Genomic DNA, 22,958 nt, shown 5'->3' on the forward strand with positions numbered 1-22,958 from the left:
GATTATATGCGTATAAAAGATTCCTGATGGAAACATGGACTGGAAATAACACCAACACAAAAAAAACATGTAGCATCATCAACATTCCTGTCCAACATACCTTTTTTTCATTTTCGGTCCTAACAGTAATTTTTTTTTTATCATTGTTACTCATTCTGAATTACAGTTTTTGTTCCACATTTGGTAAACATTAAAAACAAATTTTCCTCTGAATAGTTAGTTCAAAATATCAGCGCTCAGGACAAGAAAAAGTCTTGGTTACCATGGAAACAGTAGCTGTAAAAAAAGAGGATGTGTAAATTATTTGCAAACTGAAAGATGGCTTTTGGCTGGTGAATTTTTACACAGTGAAAGTGTAAACGATCAGTAACATTGCACCTGTAACACATTAGACCAAAATTATGGAAAATCTTATTTACGTTAAGAAGCTTGTGATTAATTATTAAAAATATTTAATGAAAGAAATAATGCTGAAAACAAGTGGGATTTCAATCCAATTAAAGTTCTAAACGCTGTGTTGGGACTGGATTTGTGTGTTTGTGTGTGTAAATGAACTAAGACTTAGTGCACATTACCTCCTTATTAAAAAAATAATAGCTGATATAGTGCGAAAAACAAATTGTTTTGAAGACTCTGGCACCTCCTGGTGGTAATCACAGTGAAACTAGCGTCTCAAATCACACACTACTACCCAGTGCCTAAATATACTCACTATCCAGTCTAGTCAGGTAGATCACAGTGATCTCAATATTACTTACTCAAATGACAAAAAAAAAAGATTAGTCTTTGAACCTTACAAAAATAGGATCATGTTTGAAATTTGGTCCAGTTCCTGAAACAGCTGGAGCATGCAGCAGACACTCGCTAACAAAGTAGATAGATTTAAAAGCCTGGTCCTGTCCATCGCTGCAGGTCTGTAATGTCCATAAGCCTGGGGGCAGAGGTCACCCAGAGATCAGGGGACAGTCTGAAGGTTCCAGACTCTCTGCAATGTCCTCAAGCTTTTCCAGGAGGTCGGAGAAGGACGGCCGGTGATACGCGTCCATCTGAATGTAAAGAACACTTTATTGGTTTAGCATCGAACTAAACTCTGTCTGCTTCCATAACTCAATCTAGCAGATGATTGTATTTCCATGACGTTTTAGTGTGCTGCCTCCAGTTTTTTTTCTGCCTCAAGGATTTTCCCCATCAGCACTGCCAAACTCTCTACACACAAATGCTACCTAATCTAAAATTCTAAACCATCCAAGATGCTTCTATTGAGTGGACCATTACCATCATGCTCATTTTGACCAGCGCTAATAGACCCAGGGGTTGGTGAAGAAGTCCTGAGGGTAATCACGTATACAGTCACATTTACAGTATGTAGCAGACATTTATAATATATAGTATTATTTGTTCAGAAACAAATTAAATCAGAAGTGAAATCATATGAATGTAAAAAACTCAGCGTGCTTCTCTACAGCCTTTCCATACTGTTGCTCTATGCTGTCTTTCTGTACCGTTTCTCCATACTGTCTCACTGTACCACCTTTCTGTACTGCATCACCATGACGTCTCAACGTATCATTACAACATAGTCTTACTACACTGACTCTCAGTACCATACTACTGTCCCGTCTCTGTCCATACCACCCTGTTTAACCATCTCTTCATATTGCCATGCTGTACCGTTTCTCCATACTGTCTCTCCATACTGCCTCACTGGACAATCTCTCCATACTGTCTCTCCATACTGCCTCCCTATACCACTTCACTGTACTGTCTCTCATACTGCCTCACTGGACCATCTCTCCATACTGTCTCTCCATACTGCCTCACTGGACCATCTCTCCATACTGTCTCTCCATACTGTCTTCCCATACTGCCTCACTGGACCATCTCTCCATACTGTCTCTCCATACTGGCTAACTGGACCATCTCTCCATACAGTCTCCCCATGCCACTTCACTGTACTGTCTCTCCATACTGCCTCACTGGACCATCTCTCCATACTGTCTCTCCATACTGCCTCACTGGACCATCTCTCCATACTGTCTCCCCATGCCACTTCACTGTAAAGTCTTTCCATACTGCCTCACTGGACCATCTCTCCATACTGTCTCTCCATACTGCCTCACTGGACCATCTCTCCATACTGTCTCCCCATGCCACTTCACTGTACTGTCTCTCCATACTGCCTCACTGGACCATCTCTCCATACTGCCTCCCCATACTGCCTCACTGGACCATCTCTCCATACTGTCTCCCCATGCCACTTCACTGTACTGTCTCTCCATACTGCCTCACTGGACCATCTCTCCATACTGCCTCCCCATACTGCCTCACTGGACCATCTCTCCATACTGTCTCCCCATGCCACTTCACTGTACTGTATCTCCATACTGCCTCACTGGACCATCTCTCCATACAGTCTCCCCATGCCAATTCACTGTACTGTCTCTCCATACTGCCTCACTGGACCATCTCTCCATACTGTCTCTCCATACTGCCTCACTGGACCATCTCTCCATACTGTCTCCCCATGCCACTTCACTGTACTGTATCTCCATACTGCCTTACTGGACCATCTCTCCATACAGTCTCCCCATGCCAATTCACTGTACTGTCTCTCCATACTGCCTCACTGGACCATCTCTCCATACTGTCTCTCCATACTGCCTCACTGGACCATCTCTCCATACTGTCTCCCCATGCCACTTCACTGTACTGTCTCTCCATACTGTCTCCCCATGCCACTTCACTGTACTGTCTCTCCATACTGCCTCACTGGACCATCTCTCCATACTGCCTCCCCATACTGCCTCACTGGACCATCTCTCCATACTGCCTCCCCATACTGCCTCACTGGACCATCTCTCCATACTGCCTCCCCATACCACTTCACTGTACCGCCTCTCTCTACTGCATCACTGTCTCTCTATACTACCTCGCTGTACCGTCTCCCCATGCTGCCCCACTGTACCATCTCTTTGTACCTCTCCTCTGTATGGTCTCTCCATGCTACTCTGCTGTACCGCCACTCTGTCCCTCGCCACTGTACCAGCTCTCCGTCCTGCCCGTTTGTACAGTCTCACCATGCCATCTTATTGTACCATCTAACTGTAATCTCTCTCAGTAATGTCAACTGTACCATCTTTAAATGCCCCATCACTGTATAATCTCTCTTTACAGTCTCTCATGCTTACCTGACAGCAGTTGGCTGAGAGTTCCAGAACTTTCTGTGGACATCCCAGTACCAGCTTACTGAATGCCTCCACATTCAAACCAAAGTCCTGGAAAGTAGAGACACACAGATGTACAATATTCCTACTATGCATTACCTTATGTGTGTGAGAGAGAGAGGTGACCTTTTACCCGTGTTCTAGGCAGAACTTCCGGGTCAGCAGGAATTCTAGCCAGAATCTCACACAGCATGATCCCAAAGGAGAACACATCCACCTGTAATGGGTCAGACAGAGAGATCAGGATAACGTTGTAATCGCAGCATCATGACACTGTACATCGACTGGACAGAAAGACACATGGGATATCACTTCTAAGGTACTGTACATTCAATAGTTATAGGAAAAGCTGGAACTGACTGCTGCCTGCCCCGGTGTTCAATTGTATTATACTCTTGGTGCATGATACAAGCACTGCTAGTTAACAAGCTCATAGCAGTGGGATTTCTGTCTTAATTAACATTCTCATGTTCCCACTGAGACAACAAGCCCTGAGTAAACTGTAAAGTGTTCAAACCTTGCGGTCATATGGTTCTCCTCTGAGCATCTCAGGAGCCATCCAGAACGCAGAACCCACCAAGGACATCTTTCTGTCAGAACTGTTAAGAGGAACTTCCACCACCTCTCGGGCAAGACCGAAATCTGTCACCACCGCCTCTCTGCCCTGTGAGGTCACTCGGATCAGACAGTTCTGCAAACGCGGGTTGAGATTTCACACAATGAGACACAGTCAGCATGGAAACGGCAGTGAGATCGTCTGCTCTGTTCAACATTACAACTTGATGATGAGCCAGACAGATCTACAGACAGATACACCGATCAGCCATAACATTATGACCATCTGATTAATATTGAGTACGTCCCCATTTTGCCACCAAAACAGAAATGTACTGTGTGTTCTGACCCCTTCAATAGGAACCAGCATTAACCTTTTCATCAATTCAAGCTACAGTAGCTCTTCCAATGGATCAGACCACACCGATCAGCCACACGCATCATCGAGCCTTGGCTGCCCATGACCCTGTCACTGGTTCACTGGTGAAAATCCTTACACATTTTTTTCTGCTTACAACACATCAACTTCAGGGACAAGATGTTTACTTGCTACTTAATATATCCCACCCACATTCAGGTGCCACTGTATAGAGATATTGTAACTGTAGCTACTGTGACATAAGCCAAATTGTGATGGATAGTGTCTTGTGGAATGTTCCCAGTCTGCAGTGCTCAGGACGTCCCAAGGAAGGGAAACAGGGCAATAGGGTCATGAGTGGCCAGGACACATTAATGCACATGGGGAGTGAAGGCTGGCTTGTGTATTTCAATCCAATAAAGAGCTACTGTAGCTTGAATTGTTGAAAAGATTAATTCTGGTTCCCATGGAAACCTGTCAGAACAAACAGCTCATTGCTGTTTCTGTGGCAAAAGGTGGAACCTACATAATATCAGGTGGATGGTCATAATGTTATGGCTGATATGTAACTCACTCACTTACTTATTGTCTATAGCACTTTATTCGGTGTGTATAGGGTCGTAAGGGGGGCCTAGAGCCTAATCCAGGAGACTAAGGGCATGAGGCAGGGTACACCCTGGATGGGGTGCCAATCCATCGCAGGCCACAAAAAAAATCACACACACACTCACGGTCGTTCACACACTATGGGCAATTTGGAAGCACCAATTAGCCTAATCTGAATGTCTTTGGACTGTGGGAAGAAACCAGAGCACGGGGAGAACATGCAAACTCTACAGACCCTGAGGCAGGAATCAAACCCGAAACCTGGAGGTCCGAGGCGACAGTGCTAACCATCAAGCCATATGTTACGTATTTCTAAATTTATCCGTCAGTATGGTGATATGTGCGATAGCAGTAAACCACCACCAGAGGGAAGTGATGTTTCTTTCCTGTGATCATCCTGCACTCACTCAATTATTCATCAACATTCGTCTCATGTTAAACCGACAGACAATCTCTTCTCCCGGTCACCAGTCCTCATCCTGTTCAATCTCACAGACAAGAACATACAACTCTGAGCTTCACTACGCAACAGATTTCACCCTTGTTCGGTGGGTGAAATCTGCTTCTTTAGTTTCGTATTGGACCCACAATTCTGTGTGCCATCTCAGAGAAAAAGGAGTTTGTTTCTACGCCCAGCAGGGACAAAAAACTGAATCCGTCGCGTGTGTTTAAATAATATAAAACTTACTGATGCATTTCTGAGGTCTAGCGCTGTGGTGAAATGTGAACCTGGAACAACAACGAGCGAGCTCATGAACCTCACACGACCATGTGTGTTCAGGTTACTTGTCTTTTCTCACACCACATTGCTGTTGAATTCTGGATTCAGAACAAGAGGTTGTGCTGTTATATGGAAAATAATCAACTCTATTATTGTTGCATTGTAACAGTATGAACTATAGTGGCTTTACTGCTTGCTTATTTTGTATCTTAGGGGTGAGCAGAAGTGGAGGATTGATGGCTGAATTGTGTGTTCTTGTCTTGTTTTTTAAATCATTATATAGCTAAATGTCATTTGTTTCTTGCACCTTTCTTCCTGGCTTATGCCATTTTACTGGAAGTAGATTATCATCCAAATCAGAGACTTAAAAAGATGTAAAGCTAGATACAGTATATAGACTAAACATATTGCATGCACCTGACTTTATGAGATGTGAAAGGTTTAGTACGGGAATTCTGCATTATGGTCCATTTCTCATGTTCCTCATAAACAGAGGCGTGTGATACCGGTCACCGAATTCTGGCAACCAGAGACGGTAAGATCTGTTCACACACCAGCACTTAAAATGTGTCTCCAACCCAGGTAAAGTAAAAAACCTAATTACACAAGAGTACTGCTATTTAACTAAACAATTTATCTCATCACACACAAACACACACACATTAGAGTTTACATAATTTGAAAAAATGGCCCTGTCCAGGGTGTGCCCCGCCTCGTGCCCCAAGTCTCCTGGGATAGACTCCAGGCCCCCCACAACCCTATATACAGAATACATAGTGTGTGTGTGTGTGTGTGTGTGTGTGTGTGTGTGTGTGTGTGTGTGTGTGTGTGTGGCTGCAGTGTGTTGGAATTCTAACCTTGGAGTTCAGGTCTCTATGGTAGACGTTCTTGGAATGCAGGTAGGTCATTCCTCTGCAGATGTCACATGCCAGTTCCACTTTCTCCTTCCAACATAGTGTGATGTCACCCCTCGCCAAGAGCTCCTCCAAACAGCCTTCGCTTACATACTGCGCGCACACACACACACACACAGACACACACACTATTTTGAAATTCCTCAAAAGCAAAAGATTACCTAAAAGCTAGTGTTCCATAATTATGCTATTTAAGCTTTCATGTCTACAGATGTATTTTTTGTGCCATGTGTTATGTAGTGATACACACCTCAACAAACTTACTCTCTGGTTATTAAAATTATTTTACTGTGTCCTCCCTATAAATAGTCTCCATATGGCCTGTCTGTTCCGCTTCTGTCATGTTTATGTGCTTTTGATGTTCTGTGTATTTCCTGAGCCTTAACATCAAACACTTTTTTGGAAATTTAACTTTGGATTTGAATGTTGATGTAGCTTTTCATTTTTGTTTAAGGGCTTTAGAATATGCAGAAATATTTGCAGCAGTTGCATATGCTTTCCGCTAGGATTCTGTATATTACACACTGTACGGTGATAATACTTTATAAAGAGCTTCCAGATTATTATACTGGCAGAATATCATAAATAAATAAATAAATAAATAAATACAACTCACCTCAAGGATCGGGTACAGTTTATCCTCTCTGACACAAATCCCCAGATACCTTTAGAAAATATACAAGAATTGTTTTTTATTCCTTATGCAACATTCAAAGAATTCTATATCAAATCTATATCTTCACTCTGTAGTGATTAAAGTTTAAATAGTTTTATTTTGTTTTCAGAATTAATCGACATTGTGAGTATTTTAGGTTTATTCTTATTGTCGCACTAGAATTCCAATCCAAAATCAGAGGCCATGGTGTTATAAGACACACACACGCGCCTACAATCAGATGAGCACAAATCATGAATTCCTTAATGGCTGCAACTAAAAGCTTGGTTAAGATCGTTAGATGCATTTATTGAAGCATGAAAACCCTTTACAATTACAAATAAAAATCTTATACTTTGAAGAAATCATCTGCTCACTGACTCACCTCACCACATTGGGGTGTGAGAGCTTTTGCAGGAGGCTGATCTCCTTCATGATGCTGTCCTGATCCACGTCGCTCTTATAAACCTTCACCACCATCACCTTCTTTGTGGTGTTGTGCATTACCTGTTGCACATAAGCAATAATTCTGAAAATACTAAAGAGTGGGAGATAATCTCTGTGCGTCCTGCGCCACTTCTTATATTGTATCATATCAAAGCTTCGAGAGTCAGTTAGTGGTGAGAGTCTATAATGCAGAATTTATCATGTGAGTATTAATAAGGTTAGAGAAGGGGAACATCAAAGTTATGATGCAGCTACGTAAAAAGAAAACGCTACAGTACTGTATTCAACATTTACAGTTCACCAGGAACTTCATTTCACAATAACTTTACATAATGTCAAAATTCTGACATATTCAGTAAATAGATTTTTAAACAAACTTGACACACAAATAGAACATTATTCTTCTGTGAACTAAAATACTGTTTACTTTTAGTTTTCATTTGGTTCAGTTTCTCAGTAAGCAATTAACTCACTCTCACTCAATACGAAACTAATAAGTAAGATATGTAACCATGTACATTTTCTTTTAGAAAAAAATATTAGTCATGTTGTGGTATGATGGAGACCAACAGCATTAACCTGTTCATTACCCTGAAGTATTCCTGACGGCATGTCTCCAACTATTGTGTTCCTCTTTATATTACAATTAGACCATTATTATTATTATTATTATTAATAATAATAATAATAATAATAATAATAATAATATTATAAGAATACAATTAGCCAATAAAATCCATTTATCATTAAACCAGAAGTGTGTAAGCAGCAGATTTACAATTAAAAACAAATGCTGTTATAATGCTATGGAGGTTATAGGTAAAACCTAAACTATGGCTTTAATCATAAAATTGTGCATCCTCAAATTTAAATACGGCAATTTGGAGGCCAATCATTTCCTCACTGCTGATTGTCTAAACTGGTAACAAATTAGCAAAAAATCCCTGATAAATTTTTTTTTAATAAACCAGATTGTGAAAAAAAAAGATAATACAACTTCAGGTCAAATTCATTGAGCCTAACACAGATACTTTATGGACTAGACTGATTTGTCCTTGATGATGGTGCTGGGATCTTCCTGTACACTTAATCGGAGTGCTTATGGTTTCGTGGATTGAATTGAAATGAAATGATAATAAGTGATATTTATGTGCATAAATGAGCACGTGTCATTGTATGCCCTGTTTGAGCATCATGTGTGTTATCCCACTGCATGACATCATTGAGCCCTGACTGTAATAGAATAGCACTCTGAGGTGACCTTAGAGCATAATTATATTCATAAACGTGCTGTTTTCAGGCTTAACAAGCTAAATGATGCACTCAGAGAGCAAAGCTCAAATGAGACACATGAGGACAGGAGCTTCAGTCTGAACTCACAAACTGGTACAGTTACAAACAACAAGCATCTCTACACAGATGTTTCATTCATTTTCGGACAGAAGCGTATATGAAAGATGGAAATCAGCAGCAATATGATAAAGTCTAAAGTCTAAAACGTATTATTACTATACTATTACTATTACTTTGTCTATAACAATTCATTCTACAAATTCGAAATTATACATATTTATGAATTGACTTTCTATCTTGATCAAAGCTACAAAATTAAATTATTTTACATTTTTTCATATTTTAACGCTTTATAATCAGAAACTCTAGGGTACTTAGGGTTTTAGATCTCAATGTAACAATGAAAAGAATTTACACTATTGCTATTACTGTTTTTTTCATAATTATTATTACAATTTAATATTAAAAGTGTACTCATTTCATACAAAATTCCAATTAAATACTTATACAGACAGGTAGCAGGTTTTCTAAGCATATCAAATTCAAGGAAACCGGTCGCTTTTGAAAATTTAAAAAAGAAAATAAAAAAAACAGAGTTGTGTGTTGTCCTGATATCACTGGGAGAATTTCCTAACACTCTGTCTGTCTGTTTATTTGTACCTTGTAGACTTTAGAGAAGAAGCCAGTCCCTATGAGCTCAGTGCTGAAATCCTCCCAGAGATGCAGTTTACAGACGCAGGTACGGAGGCGGCTCTGGTGCCCGGCCTGGCAGAGCGTATATGCAGATTCGCTGAGGAGGGTGGGACTGTTGGACTTGAGGGACATGTCCACAGTGAGTTCATCTACAAAGCACAAAAACAGATCCTTAGACTGAAAAACTATCAATGAAAACTATGTTACAGAAGCACTAAAAATACTCCTTTCCTATTTCAATGAGGAAAAAACAAACAAACATCATTTTACCCCCCTTCCGTCGCTAGTTTTATCGGCCAAACTGGGGACAGATCCCAAATAAACATTAGCTGATTTAGCCATCACTGAGATTGACAGATACAGATTCCACACCTCTTTATTAATCATCACTGTAAGAGACGGTTGGTCAAGACATCGGTTTAGCAAACGTATGTGCATGTATCCCCATGATCCTAGTGGTCCATAAAAGATTCCAGGTGGTCCATAACATTATCTGCCTGGTTGATTTTTTTACTTATTATAATTAATTGTAACATTAATTTGTGTGACATGTTTTTCTCGTCTAGTCATGTGACTCTAGTTCTATGAATCAAGAATTAAACACCGTTTGGAAAGATTATGGATCACTGGCTTAAAGTTGAAAATCCCCATGGCAACATGAAAGAAAGACCTGATGCTCAGAATGAGCACGTGAACATAATACTTCCTGGATATGTATATAAAAACAAGCATACAACCTGAACGTATGAACTTGGACGATAAAAAAGGAAAGTGCATTCTGTAACCCAAAATACGACTAAAGCTCTCCACTCTACCAGACGTTACGTCACTGATGTCTCGAAGGAACACTGGTTCTTCCATTAATGCAGCAATAACACTTACGGCTGAGTGAACAACATGATATTTGTGAAGTGATGTGATTTCCAAGTATAGGGTTATTTATACACTACTTCAAAACTGCAGTTTTATGTAGTGCTACCTCCATGAATCGGGAAGTTATGTAATCTGCATTTCCTTTCTATACAGGTTAAATGTTATGCAGTCTGAAAAACTGAAACCCTTTTTACTTACAGTCGGAATAAACAGAAACAGCCTATGACCCAATGATAATTAGAATAAATGACATGAAACAGAACTGTGTGACTCACTCCAGTGGTTCAGCAGATTGTTCATGTGCATTGTGGTAAGGTGAAGAGTCTACAGCACACTCTCAGATTCACTCTGACTCTCAGGAGCTGAAACACACCACACACACACACAAAACTGGTAAAACATTTATAAGAATCAACAGTTCTCTTAAGTTAGTATTTACCCAACTGTGTGTGAATCCATCTGTAAGCTCGTGCCATTCATTTTAAGCTACATGGAGCTACAGTACATGGATGCCCGTCCTGACGCAACCCTCCCATTTTATCCGGGCTTGGGGCCGGCACTGCATCCAGTGGGTGGGGGTTTGTGCACTGGCTGGGAATCGAACCCCGGCCTTCCGCACTAGTCGCACAATGCTATTTCACTGGGCTGTGTTTTGCTTTGATTCTGGCATACAGTATATTCACTGTGTTTTAACATTTATTTCTACCTAGAGAATTTTTGGCCAAGATCTTGTATTGATGGCAGGAAAGTCAAACCCTCCCATGAGGTTGTTCTCCCACACATCCAAAAGCCTCTTAGTCAGGACTCTGTTGTGGCCACTTGTGGCCAGTTCTTGTATGAAAATGATTCCCAGAACTACTCTTTTACAATTTGAGGCTGATGAATCTTGGCATTGTTGTCCTGGAATATGGTCGTGCCATTTGTGAAGAACTGCAATGATGCAATAACCTGCTCACTCAGGACATTCAGGTCGTCAGCTGACCTTATTTTATTGCCACATACCTGTAAGTATGCAGAGCCTAGACCTGACCAACTGGAGCAACCCCAGATCATAACACGGTCTTGTGCAGTGGGCACTGTGCATCGCTTCTTATCCTGACACGCAAACCTCTCCGGAACAGGGTAAATCTGGATTCATTAAACCATGTGATTTTTTTTTCACTGCTCCAATGTCCAATATTTATGCTCCCTAGCAAATCTCAGCTCAATTAATTGCTTAAATATCATAAAGCATCACAACTTATTCTGTACATTTTTTACTTTCGAGATTTTGCATCTGCCTCCCTTTTTTGCCTGCTAAAAAAAATCTGCCTGTCGAAACCCCACCGCACTGGGTATCAGTCAGCCGCAGCACATCGGTGTATTAACTAGCAGTAGTGAAAGATCCAAATACAACACAGTCAGTTCAGAGGCAATTCAGAACAACTTAGAAGCAGTTAATAAGGAAACACAGTGTTGTTTAAGATAACATAGAATTTTAGTTTTCTTGCTGAAAGCGTTACTGTTACTGGGTTTGAATGTGGGTTTTGGCATGCAGCTGCTCTAAACTCTTTCCAGCACTGCAGCCCACTATTGAATGTTTTAATAGTATGCAGTACAGAACCGTATTGGCTTATTTTCACCCATGGTCACATGATAGGGTGTATAAACAATACAACAAATTTAGTTCAAGTGTGATTTCATAATTTCACATTTACATTCATGTTTTTACCTAAGGATGACGGACAATTCATTTGATATTATTGAAATATTTTAAATAAAATTTTCCACTAATTACAAAACTAAATGTTCTCAAAATTACAAATCAAACCAAAAGTCTAACAAGTTTAAATAGACTGAGATCTTACCTTTCCTAGCCAGCATTTAAATTATACAAAAAAAAAAAGATTATTGCCTCTCTCACTTCAAGCTAAAGCCAAGTACAGAATATTACGCAATCATATCAAGGCTGTATTTCCGGCCGGCTGCAGGGATTACGGTAATGGTCTCCTTTAGACAGTGGGAACATTACCCAGGACAATAAGACATGAGCACAACACTGTAATTCTCACCTACTCACACAGGATCCACTGTCACTACTTGTTTATAAAGCATTAAAGAATGTATCAAGACTTACACACCGGAGATGTAAAACCCCAAAAGGGGCCTATTTTAGTTATTTTAGTAAATCAGAATAAATAAAATGACAATCACTCAGGTTTTACTATACATTTGGGCATTTGACAGACGCTCTCATCCAGTGTGACTTACATAAGTGCTTTGAAATTTCCTTACACTGAAACATCCTTAGACTGGTTCATCTGGTTATTAACTAGAAATAACTTCAGTCAAACCCTGTTGAAAATATTTTTGTTTGGTTCAAGGAGGGGGGGGGGTATATAGATAAGGTCTTTAGTCGTTGCTTAAAGATTGCCAGTAACTCGGCTGTATGGAAGTTCATTTTACTACGAAAGAGCCAGAACAGAACTACATCCAATATACTATACTGTAGGTTTCACGGATGTTTAAATCAAGACTGTAACTATTTCTACTTTTCTTTGATATTGATTACATTATTCTTGTATCTATTTTCCTTTTTTCTCAATCTCAAACCACCTTGTTTAAACACCACACTGATAGTCCCATTACTTCCCGTTTCCACACCGCAGTCAGGTTCCTAGATGTCACTTCAGGTCACAGAAGCACTTTCAGCAAAGGAAACACATCTGATAACGTTATGTTATGTTTGTCTCCTTAATGTAAACCATCCGTGTGGCTTTATTTACGGCTACAAACCAGGTCACCTTTTGAATATCTGTAAAATACTGAGATTTTTCGTCCCGATCTTCATTTAATCTTTGTTTATTATTTACAGTTATTGAATGTTGTGCACTTACTGTACAGTGTGGTGTATTGTTTATAACAAATGTACATTGTTTTATGTTGGTCTGTACTTTGAAAGCCACAAACAGCCGGATTCAAATTCCTTGTGTGTGTGTCAACATGGTATTTGGCGAATAAAATCTGATTCTAATCCTGATTGTAACGCAAGGCTGAATTTCAAATCAATCTTGAATACACAGGTCAGATTTATTTCTTTTTAATAAATCAAAACAAACTAAATGAGACTCATTTGGGTTTTGCATTTGGCAGATGACCTCATCCAGATGTTTTTTCCTGAGCTTTACTAAACTTTGGTTCTGGAGATCCTCTGTTCTGTCCTCCACACTCTAGAGCAGCAATTCTCATCCCTGGTCCTGGAGAAACACCATAAATCCTGCACATTTATTGTTTTCCTGCTTCATCACACTCACTTCACTGTTAATGAGTGCTGTGAGATGAGAAAACACTAAAAAGTCTCTGGCTCCCCTAAGACCAGGGGTGAATGGGTTTGATGTTGTTACACACTTCTGCTTACGAAGAGCTGATCGTTTGAATCAGTGCTCACATGAGCAGGTCCAGGCCTGGACACTTCTGCTTCAGGCTCTTATTATTCTGCATCTGTTTAAAACACCCGCACAGTGACTGCAGCTGTACACGAGCTGAAACATGGCGAAATAAACACCCCATGTCTCAGTCTCAGGCTCGCGCTTCACTCGGGTGAAAGAAACTCATGGAGCAGGAAATAAGTGACCGCTTGAACCATGATGCAACTATAATGTACACTTTTTAAAGGATTTATAAAGTTTTAAAATTAGTCTGACAACAAAGAAAATTGCATGTTCTTTAAAAAAACAACACACACACACAACTCAGCGAGAGTTTAATACTCACGGGACACAGAGTTTCCGCCGCTGAACAGATCGTCTTGCAGCGCGAGCTAAAGATGAACCATGTCTCGTAATAAATAATACACACGCGCGCGCACACACTCCTCCTGCGTCTAACCAATGGCCTGTTCTGTCACGTGCGTGTGCGCGCGCCGGTCGTATCGGTTGCTCTTGGTGATGCACGTGCACTTTATAAGAAACCTTAAAAAACACGCGTTTCATTAGTTTAACTGAGCTGAGGTGCAGCCTGTTGAGTTCGAACTTGTAACAAATTTAAAAATATTTTCAACTTAGCAATGGATTATTACAAAGAAAACGTTCACATTTTACTCTTCCTGAATGAATGCATAGATAGAAATATCTGTGCAATTTTTTTTTTAAATGCGATGCTTTCTGTAAACATTTACCTTACAGCTTAAACTTACATATATATATATATAACTAAGGCAAAGGATTTAATATTATGAGAAGAACGATTCGAAGATCCCGTGGCTTTGAAAGCCTGATACCTGTTGGTGAGATCCTGTATCTGCACCCGAGAATCCAAAAAGAACTAAAGCCAATCAGAACATGATGAATTTTAGGATTTTTCTGTCCAACTCAATTTCCGTTAAACTATAAAAACTGCAGCTGCTTTTCCACCAAAATAATGGAATTTACAGAATTAGGCCAAATTAATAGCAAATAAAACACATGTCGACACACAAAACAATAAAAAAGGCTACTGTATAGTTAAAAAAAATAAAAATGCTCAATGATATGGCTAAGTAGTTTATAATATCCTGAGGAGCACATACAAAACATCTTAAGTCTCAACGGATTACAGAAAATTTCCTTTTAACACAAAGCTTTTTGCTTTCCACACAGAACATGTAGATGAAATAACCCAAATGTGAGTTCTCATGAGACTCTACAAGTTTTATTTTGCACTTGTTTAAATAGTCCTTTAATTATGTCTAAGCTCAAAATTACAAGAAGGATGTTTTTTGTGTTTTATTTTTATTAAAAATGTAAATTTCAAACCTCATGGGTGTCTGTAAAACATTACAATGAAAATTCAAATCAACACAAAACCCAAAAATGTTGATGTGTCGCTGACCCGCTCACCCCACCCAACCACCCCGTTTAATCTGCCTACGATAACGACGGCCATAACCCTGATCATCTCGTATACACCCAAAAATGTCTACAAGAGGTGACGAGAACAAGCTGGTGCTTTCCTTTTGTTCAGTAATCACATTAGGAAAAACCGTCAACTGTCTATAGCAGAAACCCCGCATTAAACCATAGTACAATATACAGAAAGAAACAGGAGGGAAAAAAATGAGACTGGCTAGTTATGTACGCTATGATTAGCTCATCACTGCACCATGGCTTATTATTTTATATCACAACCATTCACAGAAAAAAAATGCATTTATGTACTTATATATAAATTGCTATTTACTTCAGTTTAGTCTACAGAGGATGACGTGCAGGTCGTTAATATCTCGTATGTGTCTTTGGAGATGGACGATGCGAGAGGCTTCAGCAAAGAGATGCCACTAGTTTTCCAAATGCATGTAGGTAACGTCCAGGGAATTAACTCTGATTAGACATGGGAAGGACAGGAGAGGCTTCAGAACAGAAGACGGAGCACAAAAAAAAAAAAAAAAAAAAAAAAAAAAAAAAGCAAATTTGCTCCCTCGGGTCAGAGGATGACTTCAAAATTGAAAGAACAGGAACATAAGGGTTTGGAATATCAGAACATGTCCATGTGAGCTTTAGTCATCCTCACCATCATCCTGCGTTAGGGTAAAAACAAAAACAAGTCAGCTCAAGTTACTACCAGTATTACTGCTATTACTACATCATACTTTAAACACAGCATAAGTTTTAATCAGTAGACTCACCTCTCCATCCTCTCCCTCATCTTCCTCCTCATCTTCCTCTCCCTCATCCTCATCCCCTTCCTCATCAATATCTTCCAAACCTTCTTCCTCCTCTTCATCATCCTCATCTTCACCCTCACCTTCCTCGTCATCCATGTCTGGGACCTGTAAAAGAACAAAATATCAGTAATATAGATTAAATGACAATTGTGTAGCCTTGTGACGATGGGGGAGGGGGACAGAAATTTAAATAACAGCGCCATCTGGTGACTAGCATACACACCCCTAACCACCCCAACACAAAAACCCCTTTGTTCTATCCTCAGTGCATCAAATCTTAGTAATTTGCCACACAACATGCACTAAAATGACAGGATTTTTTATTCATCTTGCTAATTTTGGGTCCTGTAAAAGATTATAAATATATTTGTAACATGTCAAGATTCACTCAGTAAAAACGGTACCAGGTAATACTGCAGAGGATTGGGCCAGATGTCGTCCTTGATCACTTCACCAAGTTCATCAGCCCCAGCATCCGAGTGATCAGTGAACCAGGTGAAGAAACTCTCTGGCTCCTCATGTTGCCTTTTTTTGCCAGCCTTGTTCTGTGTCTGGCCCGCCCTCTTGGTCAAGTCCTGAAATACATTAGCATTCTATAAAATCTGAAGCATTTAAGCTAGAGTAACACCAAAACACTTAATACAGCCACTAGCTGTAATGGGCACCCTTCTCAATAGCACACCTAGTGGCCAATTATGGCAAAGACACAAAACAGACTAAATAGAACAAAGTTAAGCTTTCATGAAGGCTAAAAGTTATGACTGAAAGACCTATCGACGACAGCCACAGCCTTTAAACAACTAAATCAAATATGATTCCACTGAGGATGAATGGAAACACTAACCTTTCCAGCCTTCCACTTAATCTCGGTGGATTTTGAGGATGGGTCACCACTTTCGTTCAAGTGGAACTCTTTTGACAGGACCTTGTTTTCAAAGTATGGATTTTCATCAAAGTACTAAAGAAGAGAAAGACAAAATGGCAAACTAATGCTCAGTGTCCGACAACAAGGTTGCTATTTAATAAAGTTCAAAGAAAAAAAGTAGCTACTTACAAAATCTATTCTGTAACCCGATTTGATGTCCTCAAACTCTGTGACCTCCACCCTGGTCAAGTAATGAAGGGCTTCTTCATCCTCCTCACCAAGCAGAGCTGAAACTGCAGCACATGCACAAAAAAAAAAAACATTTACATCAATACAAAGTACAAAACATCAGCACATATTGGAACATTTCAAAATCGAGCACAATTTAAGGAATTTTTTTTTAAAGACAATCAAGCGTCATTATCCTACATTATAATCACTCCAGTGTAAAAACGCACTCAATAAAAGAATTTGTTTTCGATCAAATTTAGAACAACCCATGTTATCTAACAATATTTGCGAATTCTTTATTTAACGAAGCAAATGCATATTTTGATATTTCTTATAAAAAGATTTAATACATTGGTGCCATGTGCATCAAATTTACTCCACTTACACAACTTCGTATGATCCCACTTAATGTTTGGTTAAATCTAGGTTCAATTATTTCATCAGGTTAATTGTTAAAGACAAACACAAAAATCACCAGACTACTTTTGGGCTAACTGCTTAGCCCAGATTTTGTCCTCTTGTACATTTACATACTGCACATAGATACCTTGCTTAATCAGTAAAGATTCTGGATAAAAATAAACGACTTATCTCCATCAGAAAAACAAAAGGGATAATGGATAATGGAGTCAGAGCGAGCTTTAGTGTTTGGTTACTATTCAAGTGTACATGATATTTACATATTCAAATGCAAAATCCACAATGGCTTGTTTAAGAGTTGTTTAAGATCCTGACTCATTTGATAACAGACTGGTCTTTAGAAATAGACAGGCTAGCGATTACTCAAAGCTAAGATCCAGAAGATTAAAATAAAAAGTAAAATTAAGTGCACTCGAGTCCCGTCTCACCTTGTGGATGGTTGACGAATGTTGTGACCCAGAAGTTCGGGATTTTGGCTATGAGTTCTGATCGCTTCTGGAAAAACGGCTGGCGTAGCTTATTGTACTTCTGCTCTACTTTTAGGATTTCCTCACTTGCTTGTTCATTCAATCTGAGGAAGAGAAAAAAATCTGTTCATCAGCTGCTTCAATTTACAGAGAAAGGAAGTTGAGCACAAACTGGAGAATCGCAGGTCGTATTACCTGTCGATTTCATTCTGTACTTCATCGATGTGTTCGATAGCCTCCTGCTGCTCTTTTTCTAAACAAAGGGAGAAAAAGACAGTTAAATATCATTTCGAAAAGAAAGCAAAAAGATTTTTTTTTAGTATAAAAATGCGCAAGTTGGAGGTGGTAAAAATTGGCCTGTTGATTGTTTTGCACAAGTATATCTATACGGTTTTTTTATTTTATTTTACTACTAGACAAACGCTTGACTATGGCTTGAACACCACTTAATATTTCTCAATTGCAAATGCTAAGTTTCTAGGCATTAAATTATTAATGCCAGTATTAGTGTAACAGTAAAGTATTACGATATATTTTATTTGTGATTTATTATCTACTAATTGACTATGCCTCTACTACAGAAGATTAAAAGGGGGAAGAGGTGAATGTGGCGCGTAAACACAGCTGACTTCAGTACTCCACGTAAACACGCACAGGGACGCTGAATAAACACGGAACTTCAGCTAAACCTAATACCAGTTGAAATAATACTTAATGAGAAGGATTTCCTTAATTTATTGGATAAATGCGATTAAAAAGTCGCCACGAGCCGCTTCTTGTCGCCGTTTCCGGTTAAGTGAGCTGCTGGGCCGCGTGGTTTGAATGAACAAGGCCTGGAAGCGGCTAACGCTAGTCAGCTAACACGATAAGAAAACTTAACCAATACTATATATTGAAATACCCTTAAAAATCAGAAGCAGACAGGAATTAAGTACTTAACGAAGTGATATATAATCCCTAAAATTCCGCGTTTTTGTGTCGTTATAGCTAAGCTAAGCACATGGAGAGTTCGCCGTGATGGCGGGTAGACACAATAAACGCGACATCGAGATAATTAGCATGCTAGCTATGAGGCTAACACGGAGCGCATTAACGCTTTTTGTGACATTTCAGGTGCATTCTAACAATAAAATCATCGTCTAAATAGTCACAACTCATTTATTACAACCATCCCGCTTTAAATCGCGCTTTTAACGAGATAAAATACAAAGGAACACGGTAAATCTGCGTTCAGCGAACATGCGTGGCACAATGAGCGGCGAACATGGCCGCGGGTCACCGCTGCGGGCTTCATCGTCTCCGGCTCGAGTTAGTGCCGCTTACGGCCACTTACACGCCGGAGCGTTTTAATAAACTCCAATTAGGATTCTAATCATGTTTTGCGGGTTTAACCGCGCCAAACAGAAACACAATGATAAGAAAGAGAGAGTGGTGAAAATGGCGGTGGTTAGCCGTAGGAGGCCGCCATGTCTGTCTTTACCCGAGGTCTCGTCCGCTCCGTCATGATTCGAGTTCTGCTCCTTCCTGCTCACTTTCGCCGCCGAGGCCGACATGCTGATTCTCTTCGCCTGCGCAACTTTAACCTAAAAGAACTCCACGAGAATGTGATCCCAAACCTATTCGTTAAATCTCCCACCTGAGGAAGAAAGCGAAACTCCGCTCAACCTGTGTGCGCGAGAAGTGAAATGCGGTTATAAAGCGTTATAATGCCGCGCTTCTCTACTTCAGATTAGCGCGCGACTCGACACAGAGCCGTTCTCTATTCTCTATCTGGCGCGCTCCCGCTCTCCGTGCACGCGCGTTAGGAATGTAACACTAGAGAGAACAACAAACTCCGCCTTTCAGTTTTATAAAACGCCGCTCGCTCCCGTCCGCCGCGCTCTGATTGGCTGGGGGACCGGAAGTGCTCCAAATCGCTCACAACGAAGATTAACATACCTTACAAATGCATTGAATTCGTAGTGTAATAGTTTTAAACACACCCTGATTAATGTTAATGGATAAATTATTTTACTATATATTTTTATAATACGTTAACTTATTAGTGATAACTTACATCAGTTTTTATACTGACCTATTTATTATATTTTGTATTTTTTTAAAAGACAAGAAAAAACCTCCAAACCCGACACCCAAGCATTAAATAGTTCAAAATAATCGGGTTTTTTTTTTTTCAAATGCATATGCTTATTGTTACAGCACCTTATCTTTCTATTCAGCAATTCTACATAGTTTTGTACTGTGAACATTACATAATAATTCTAATTTTCTCTATATATAAAACCTAAATTATGTTTGTGGCTCTGTGGCTTAGTTTGTTTTTGAGGTAGTGAAGTCATGCTGCGAGCAATGCAACCACTGAAGGAATGTTGGGACTATGACAGGGAAGGCAAGAGAGTTGGTTGACATGTTGCAGAGAAGGAAGGTGAATAAACTGTGTGTCCAGGAGACCAGGTGGAAAGGTAGCAATACCAAGGCTAGAAGCTTAGGAGCAGGGTTCAGGTTGTTTTACCATGGAAAAGAAATGGAGTAGAAGTTATTCTGAAAGGGGAGTTTGTAAGGATGTTTCTGGAGGTGAGAAGAATATCAGATAGGTTGATGAGTCTGAAGCTGGAAATCAATGGTGTGATGTACAATGTTGTTAGTGGTCATGCCTCACAGGTAGGATGTGAGTTGGAAGAGAGGTAGAAATCCTGGAGTGAGTTAGATGAAGTGATGCAGAGCATCCCCAGAGGTGAGAGAGTGGTGATTGGTGCAGATCTTAATGGAAATTTTGGGGAAGGGAACAGGCGGTAATGTAAATGTGATGGGCAGGTTTGGTCTTCAGGACAGGAACGTAGAAGGACAAATGGTGGTGGACTTTGCAAATAGGATGGAAATGGCAGTAGTGAATACTTTCTTCCAGAAGGAGATCAGTGACTGCAAAGTATTGGCAGAGGAGAGTGTAGCCAGAAAAAAACAAGATGGTGGTGTGTAAAATGACCCTGAAGGTCAAAGGCAGAGGACAAAGTCAGATGTGGTGAAAGTTGAAAAAGGAAGAATGTTGTGCAGTTTTCAGGGAGAAGTTGAGACAGGCTCTGGGTTGTCAGGAGGTGCTTCCAGTTGACTTGACAACTACAGCAGGGAGACATGTAGGAGGGTACTTGGTGTATCATCAGGAAAGGGAAAAGTGGGGAAGGAGACATGGTGGTGGAACAAGATAGTCCAGGAGTGTATACAGAGAAAGGGGCTAGCTAAGAAGAAGTGGGAGTGAGAGGACTAAAGAGAGTAGACAGGAGTACAGGGAGATGCACCGCAAGGTGAAGATAGAGGTGGCAAAGGCCTAACAAAGAGCATATGAGGACTTGTATGCTAGGTTGGACAGTAAGGAGGGAGAGGTGGATCTGTACAGGTTGGCGAGGCAAAGAGAGAGATGGGAAGGATGTGCAGCATGTTAGAGTGATTAAAGATAGGGATGGAAATGTACTGACAGGTGCCAGGAGGGTGATAGGAAGATGGAAGGAGTACTTTGAAGAGTTAATAAATGAGAAAAATGAAAGAGAATAAAGAGTAGAAGAAGTGACTGTTGTGGAGCAGAATGCAGCAAAAATCAGGAAGAGTGAGGTGAGGAGGGCGTTAAAGTGGATGAAGAGTGGAAAGGCAGTTGGTCCTGATGACATACCTGTAGAGGTATGGAAGTGCTTAGGAGAGGTTGTAGTAGACTCTCTGACTAGTCTGTTTAACAAGATTTTAGAGAGTGAGAGGATCCCAGAGAAATGGAGAAGAAGTGTATTAGTGTAGATCTTTAAGAACAAAGGGGATGTGCAGAGCTGTGGCAACTACAGAGGAATAAAGCTGATGAGCCATACAATGAAGCTTTGGGAAAGAGTAGTGGAAGCTAGGTTAAGGGCAGAGGTGAGCATTTGTAGCAGTAACATGGTTTTATGCCTAGAAAGAGTACAACAGTTACAGTATTTGCTTTGAGGATGCTCATGGAGAAGTACAAGGCTACAGGGAGCAGAGGTAAAGGAGGTGCAGGACTCTAAGTACTTAGGGTCAACGTTCCAGAGCAACGGAGAGTGTGGAAAGGAGGTGAAGTGGCGTGTGCAGGCAGGTTGGAATGGGTGGACAAAAGTGTCAGGTGAGTTATGTGACAAAAGAGTATCAGGGAGAATGAAAGGAAAGGTGTACAAGACAGTGGTGAGACCAGCGATGCTCTATGGCTTAGAGACAGTGGCAATAAAGAAAAGACAGGAGGCAGAGTTAGAGGTAGCAGAGCTGAAGATGTTGAGATTCTCTTTGGGAGTGACAAGGATGGATAGGATCAAGAATGAGTTCATCAGAGGGACAACCCATGTTAGATGTTTTGGAAATAAAGTCAGAGAGGCCAGATTGAGGTGTGAGCATATTGGTAGAAGGATGCTGAGGTTGAAAATGCCAGGCAGGAGGTCTAAAGCAGACCAAAGAGGAGATTTATGGATGCAGTGAGAGAGGACCTGAAGTTAGTTGGTGTGAGAGAAGAGGATGCAGAGGATAGGGTTAGATGGTGGCAGATGATTCACTGTGGCGACCCCTGAAAGGGAACAGCCGAAAGACAAGGAAGAAAAAGTCATACTGTGAGCTTGTCACAGGCATTGCTCACCGAAAACATCTACGTCATTAAAATTAAACAAAAGCAATACTATTGTAGGCAGCATGGTGGCATAGTGGTTAGCACTGTGGCCGTGCACCTCCAGAGCTGAGCATTTGTAGCAGCAATATGGTTTCATGCCTAGAAAGAGTACAACAGATGCAGTATTTGGAATGCTGATGGAGAAGAACAAAGGAGGTAATAGTACTGCAGGGTTTCAGTGGGGTTCTTATTCTGCCTTGTGTGTATGGAATTTGCATGTTTTCCTTGTGCTTGGTGGGTTTCCTTTGGTTCCTCTCATAGTCCAAAGACATTAGGTTCATTAGAGTTCCATAATTGCCCATAGT

The 22,958-nt window shown here is 40.3% G+C and overlaps 2 protein-coding genes across 3 annotated transcripts; both read right to left on the bottom strand.

Annotated features, from left to right (window-relative positions):
• Positions 1-435: 435 nt before the first annotated feature.
• On the bottom strand, positions 436-14,167 carry zgc:113162 (uncharacterized protein LOC553743 homolog). 2 transcript variants are annotated; one of them, XM_053479188.1, is made up of 10 exons: positions 14,093-14,167; positions 10,615-10,701; positions 9,434-9,615; positions 7,419-7,540; positions 6,995-7,043; positions 6,322-6,471; positions 3,742-3,915; positions 3,358-3,441; positions 3,189-3,275; positions 436-1,046 (listed from the first exon to the last, which is right to left on the bottom strand). In XM_053479188.1, the coding sequence occupies exons 2-10, from the start codon at positions 10,643-10,645 to the stop codon at positions 945-947; spliced, it is 981 nt and encodes a 326-aa protein (XP_053335163.1). In that variant the 5' UTR covers positions 10,646-10,701; positions 14,093-14,167; the 3' UTR covers positions 436-944. The 2 variants fall into 2 exon arrangements, 1 of the variants encoding a protein (XP_053335163.1); XR_008355848.1 differs by having other exon boundaries at positions 926-1,046; positions 3,351-3,441.
• Positions 14,168-14,985: 818 nt separating this feature from the next.
• On the bottom strand, positions 14,986-19,814 carry setb (SET nuclear proto-oncogene b). The gene is made up of 8 exons (XM_053479089.1): positions 19,483-19,814; positions 18,198-18,255; positions 17,964-18,106; positions 17,074-17,177; positions 16,864-16,977; positions 16,424-16,594; positions 15,981-16,124; positions 14,986-15,872 (listed from the first exon to the last, which is right to left on the bottom strand). The coding sequence occupies exons 1-8, from the start codon at positions 19,553-19,555 to the stop codon at positions 15,852-15,854; spliced, it is 828 nt and encodes a 275-aa protein (XP_053335064.1). The 5' UTR covers positions 19,556-19,814; the 3' UTR covers positions 14,986-15,851.
• Between the last annotated feature and the right edge of the window lie 3,144 nt (positions 19,815-22,958).

Source organism: Clarias gariepinus, chromosome 19, assembly GCF_024256425.1.
Source record: "Clarias gariepinus isolate MV-2021 ecotype Netherlands chromosome 19, CGAR_prim_01v2, whole genome shotgun sequence".
Classification (NCBI taxonomy): Eukaryota; Metazoa; Chordata; class Actinopteri; order Siluriformes; family Clariidae; genus Clarias; species Clarias gariepinus.

Bases quoted from the DNA above. Each gene is read 5' to 3' on its own strand.
- zgc:113162 (XM_053479188.1), bottom strand. From the start codon at position 10,645: ATGCACATGAACAATCTGCTGAACCACTGGA. The intron at 6,472-6,994 runs GTGAGTTGTATT...GTGTGCGCGCAG, and splicing joins AACTGTACCCGATCCTTGAG to TATGTAAGCGAAGGCTGTTT. The intron at 1,047-3,188 runs GTAAGCATGAGA...CTTTACATTCAG, and splicing joins TCTCAGCCAACTGCTGTCAG to ATGGACGCGTATCACCGGCC.
- setb (XM_053479089.1), bottom strand. From the start codon at position 19,555: ATGTCGGCCTCGGCGGCGAAAGTGAGCAGGAAGGAGCAGAACTCGAAT. The intron at 18,256-19,482 runs GTAAAGACAGAC...CCCTTTGTTTAG, and splicing joins CGGAGCGGACGAGACCTCGG to AAAAAGAGCAGCAGGAGGCT. The intron at 18,107-18,197 runs GTAATACGACCT...TCTCTTCCTCAG, and splicing joins GTACAGAATGAAATCGACAG to ATTGAATGAACAAGCAAGTG.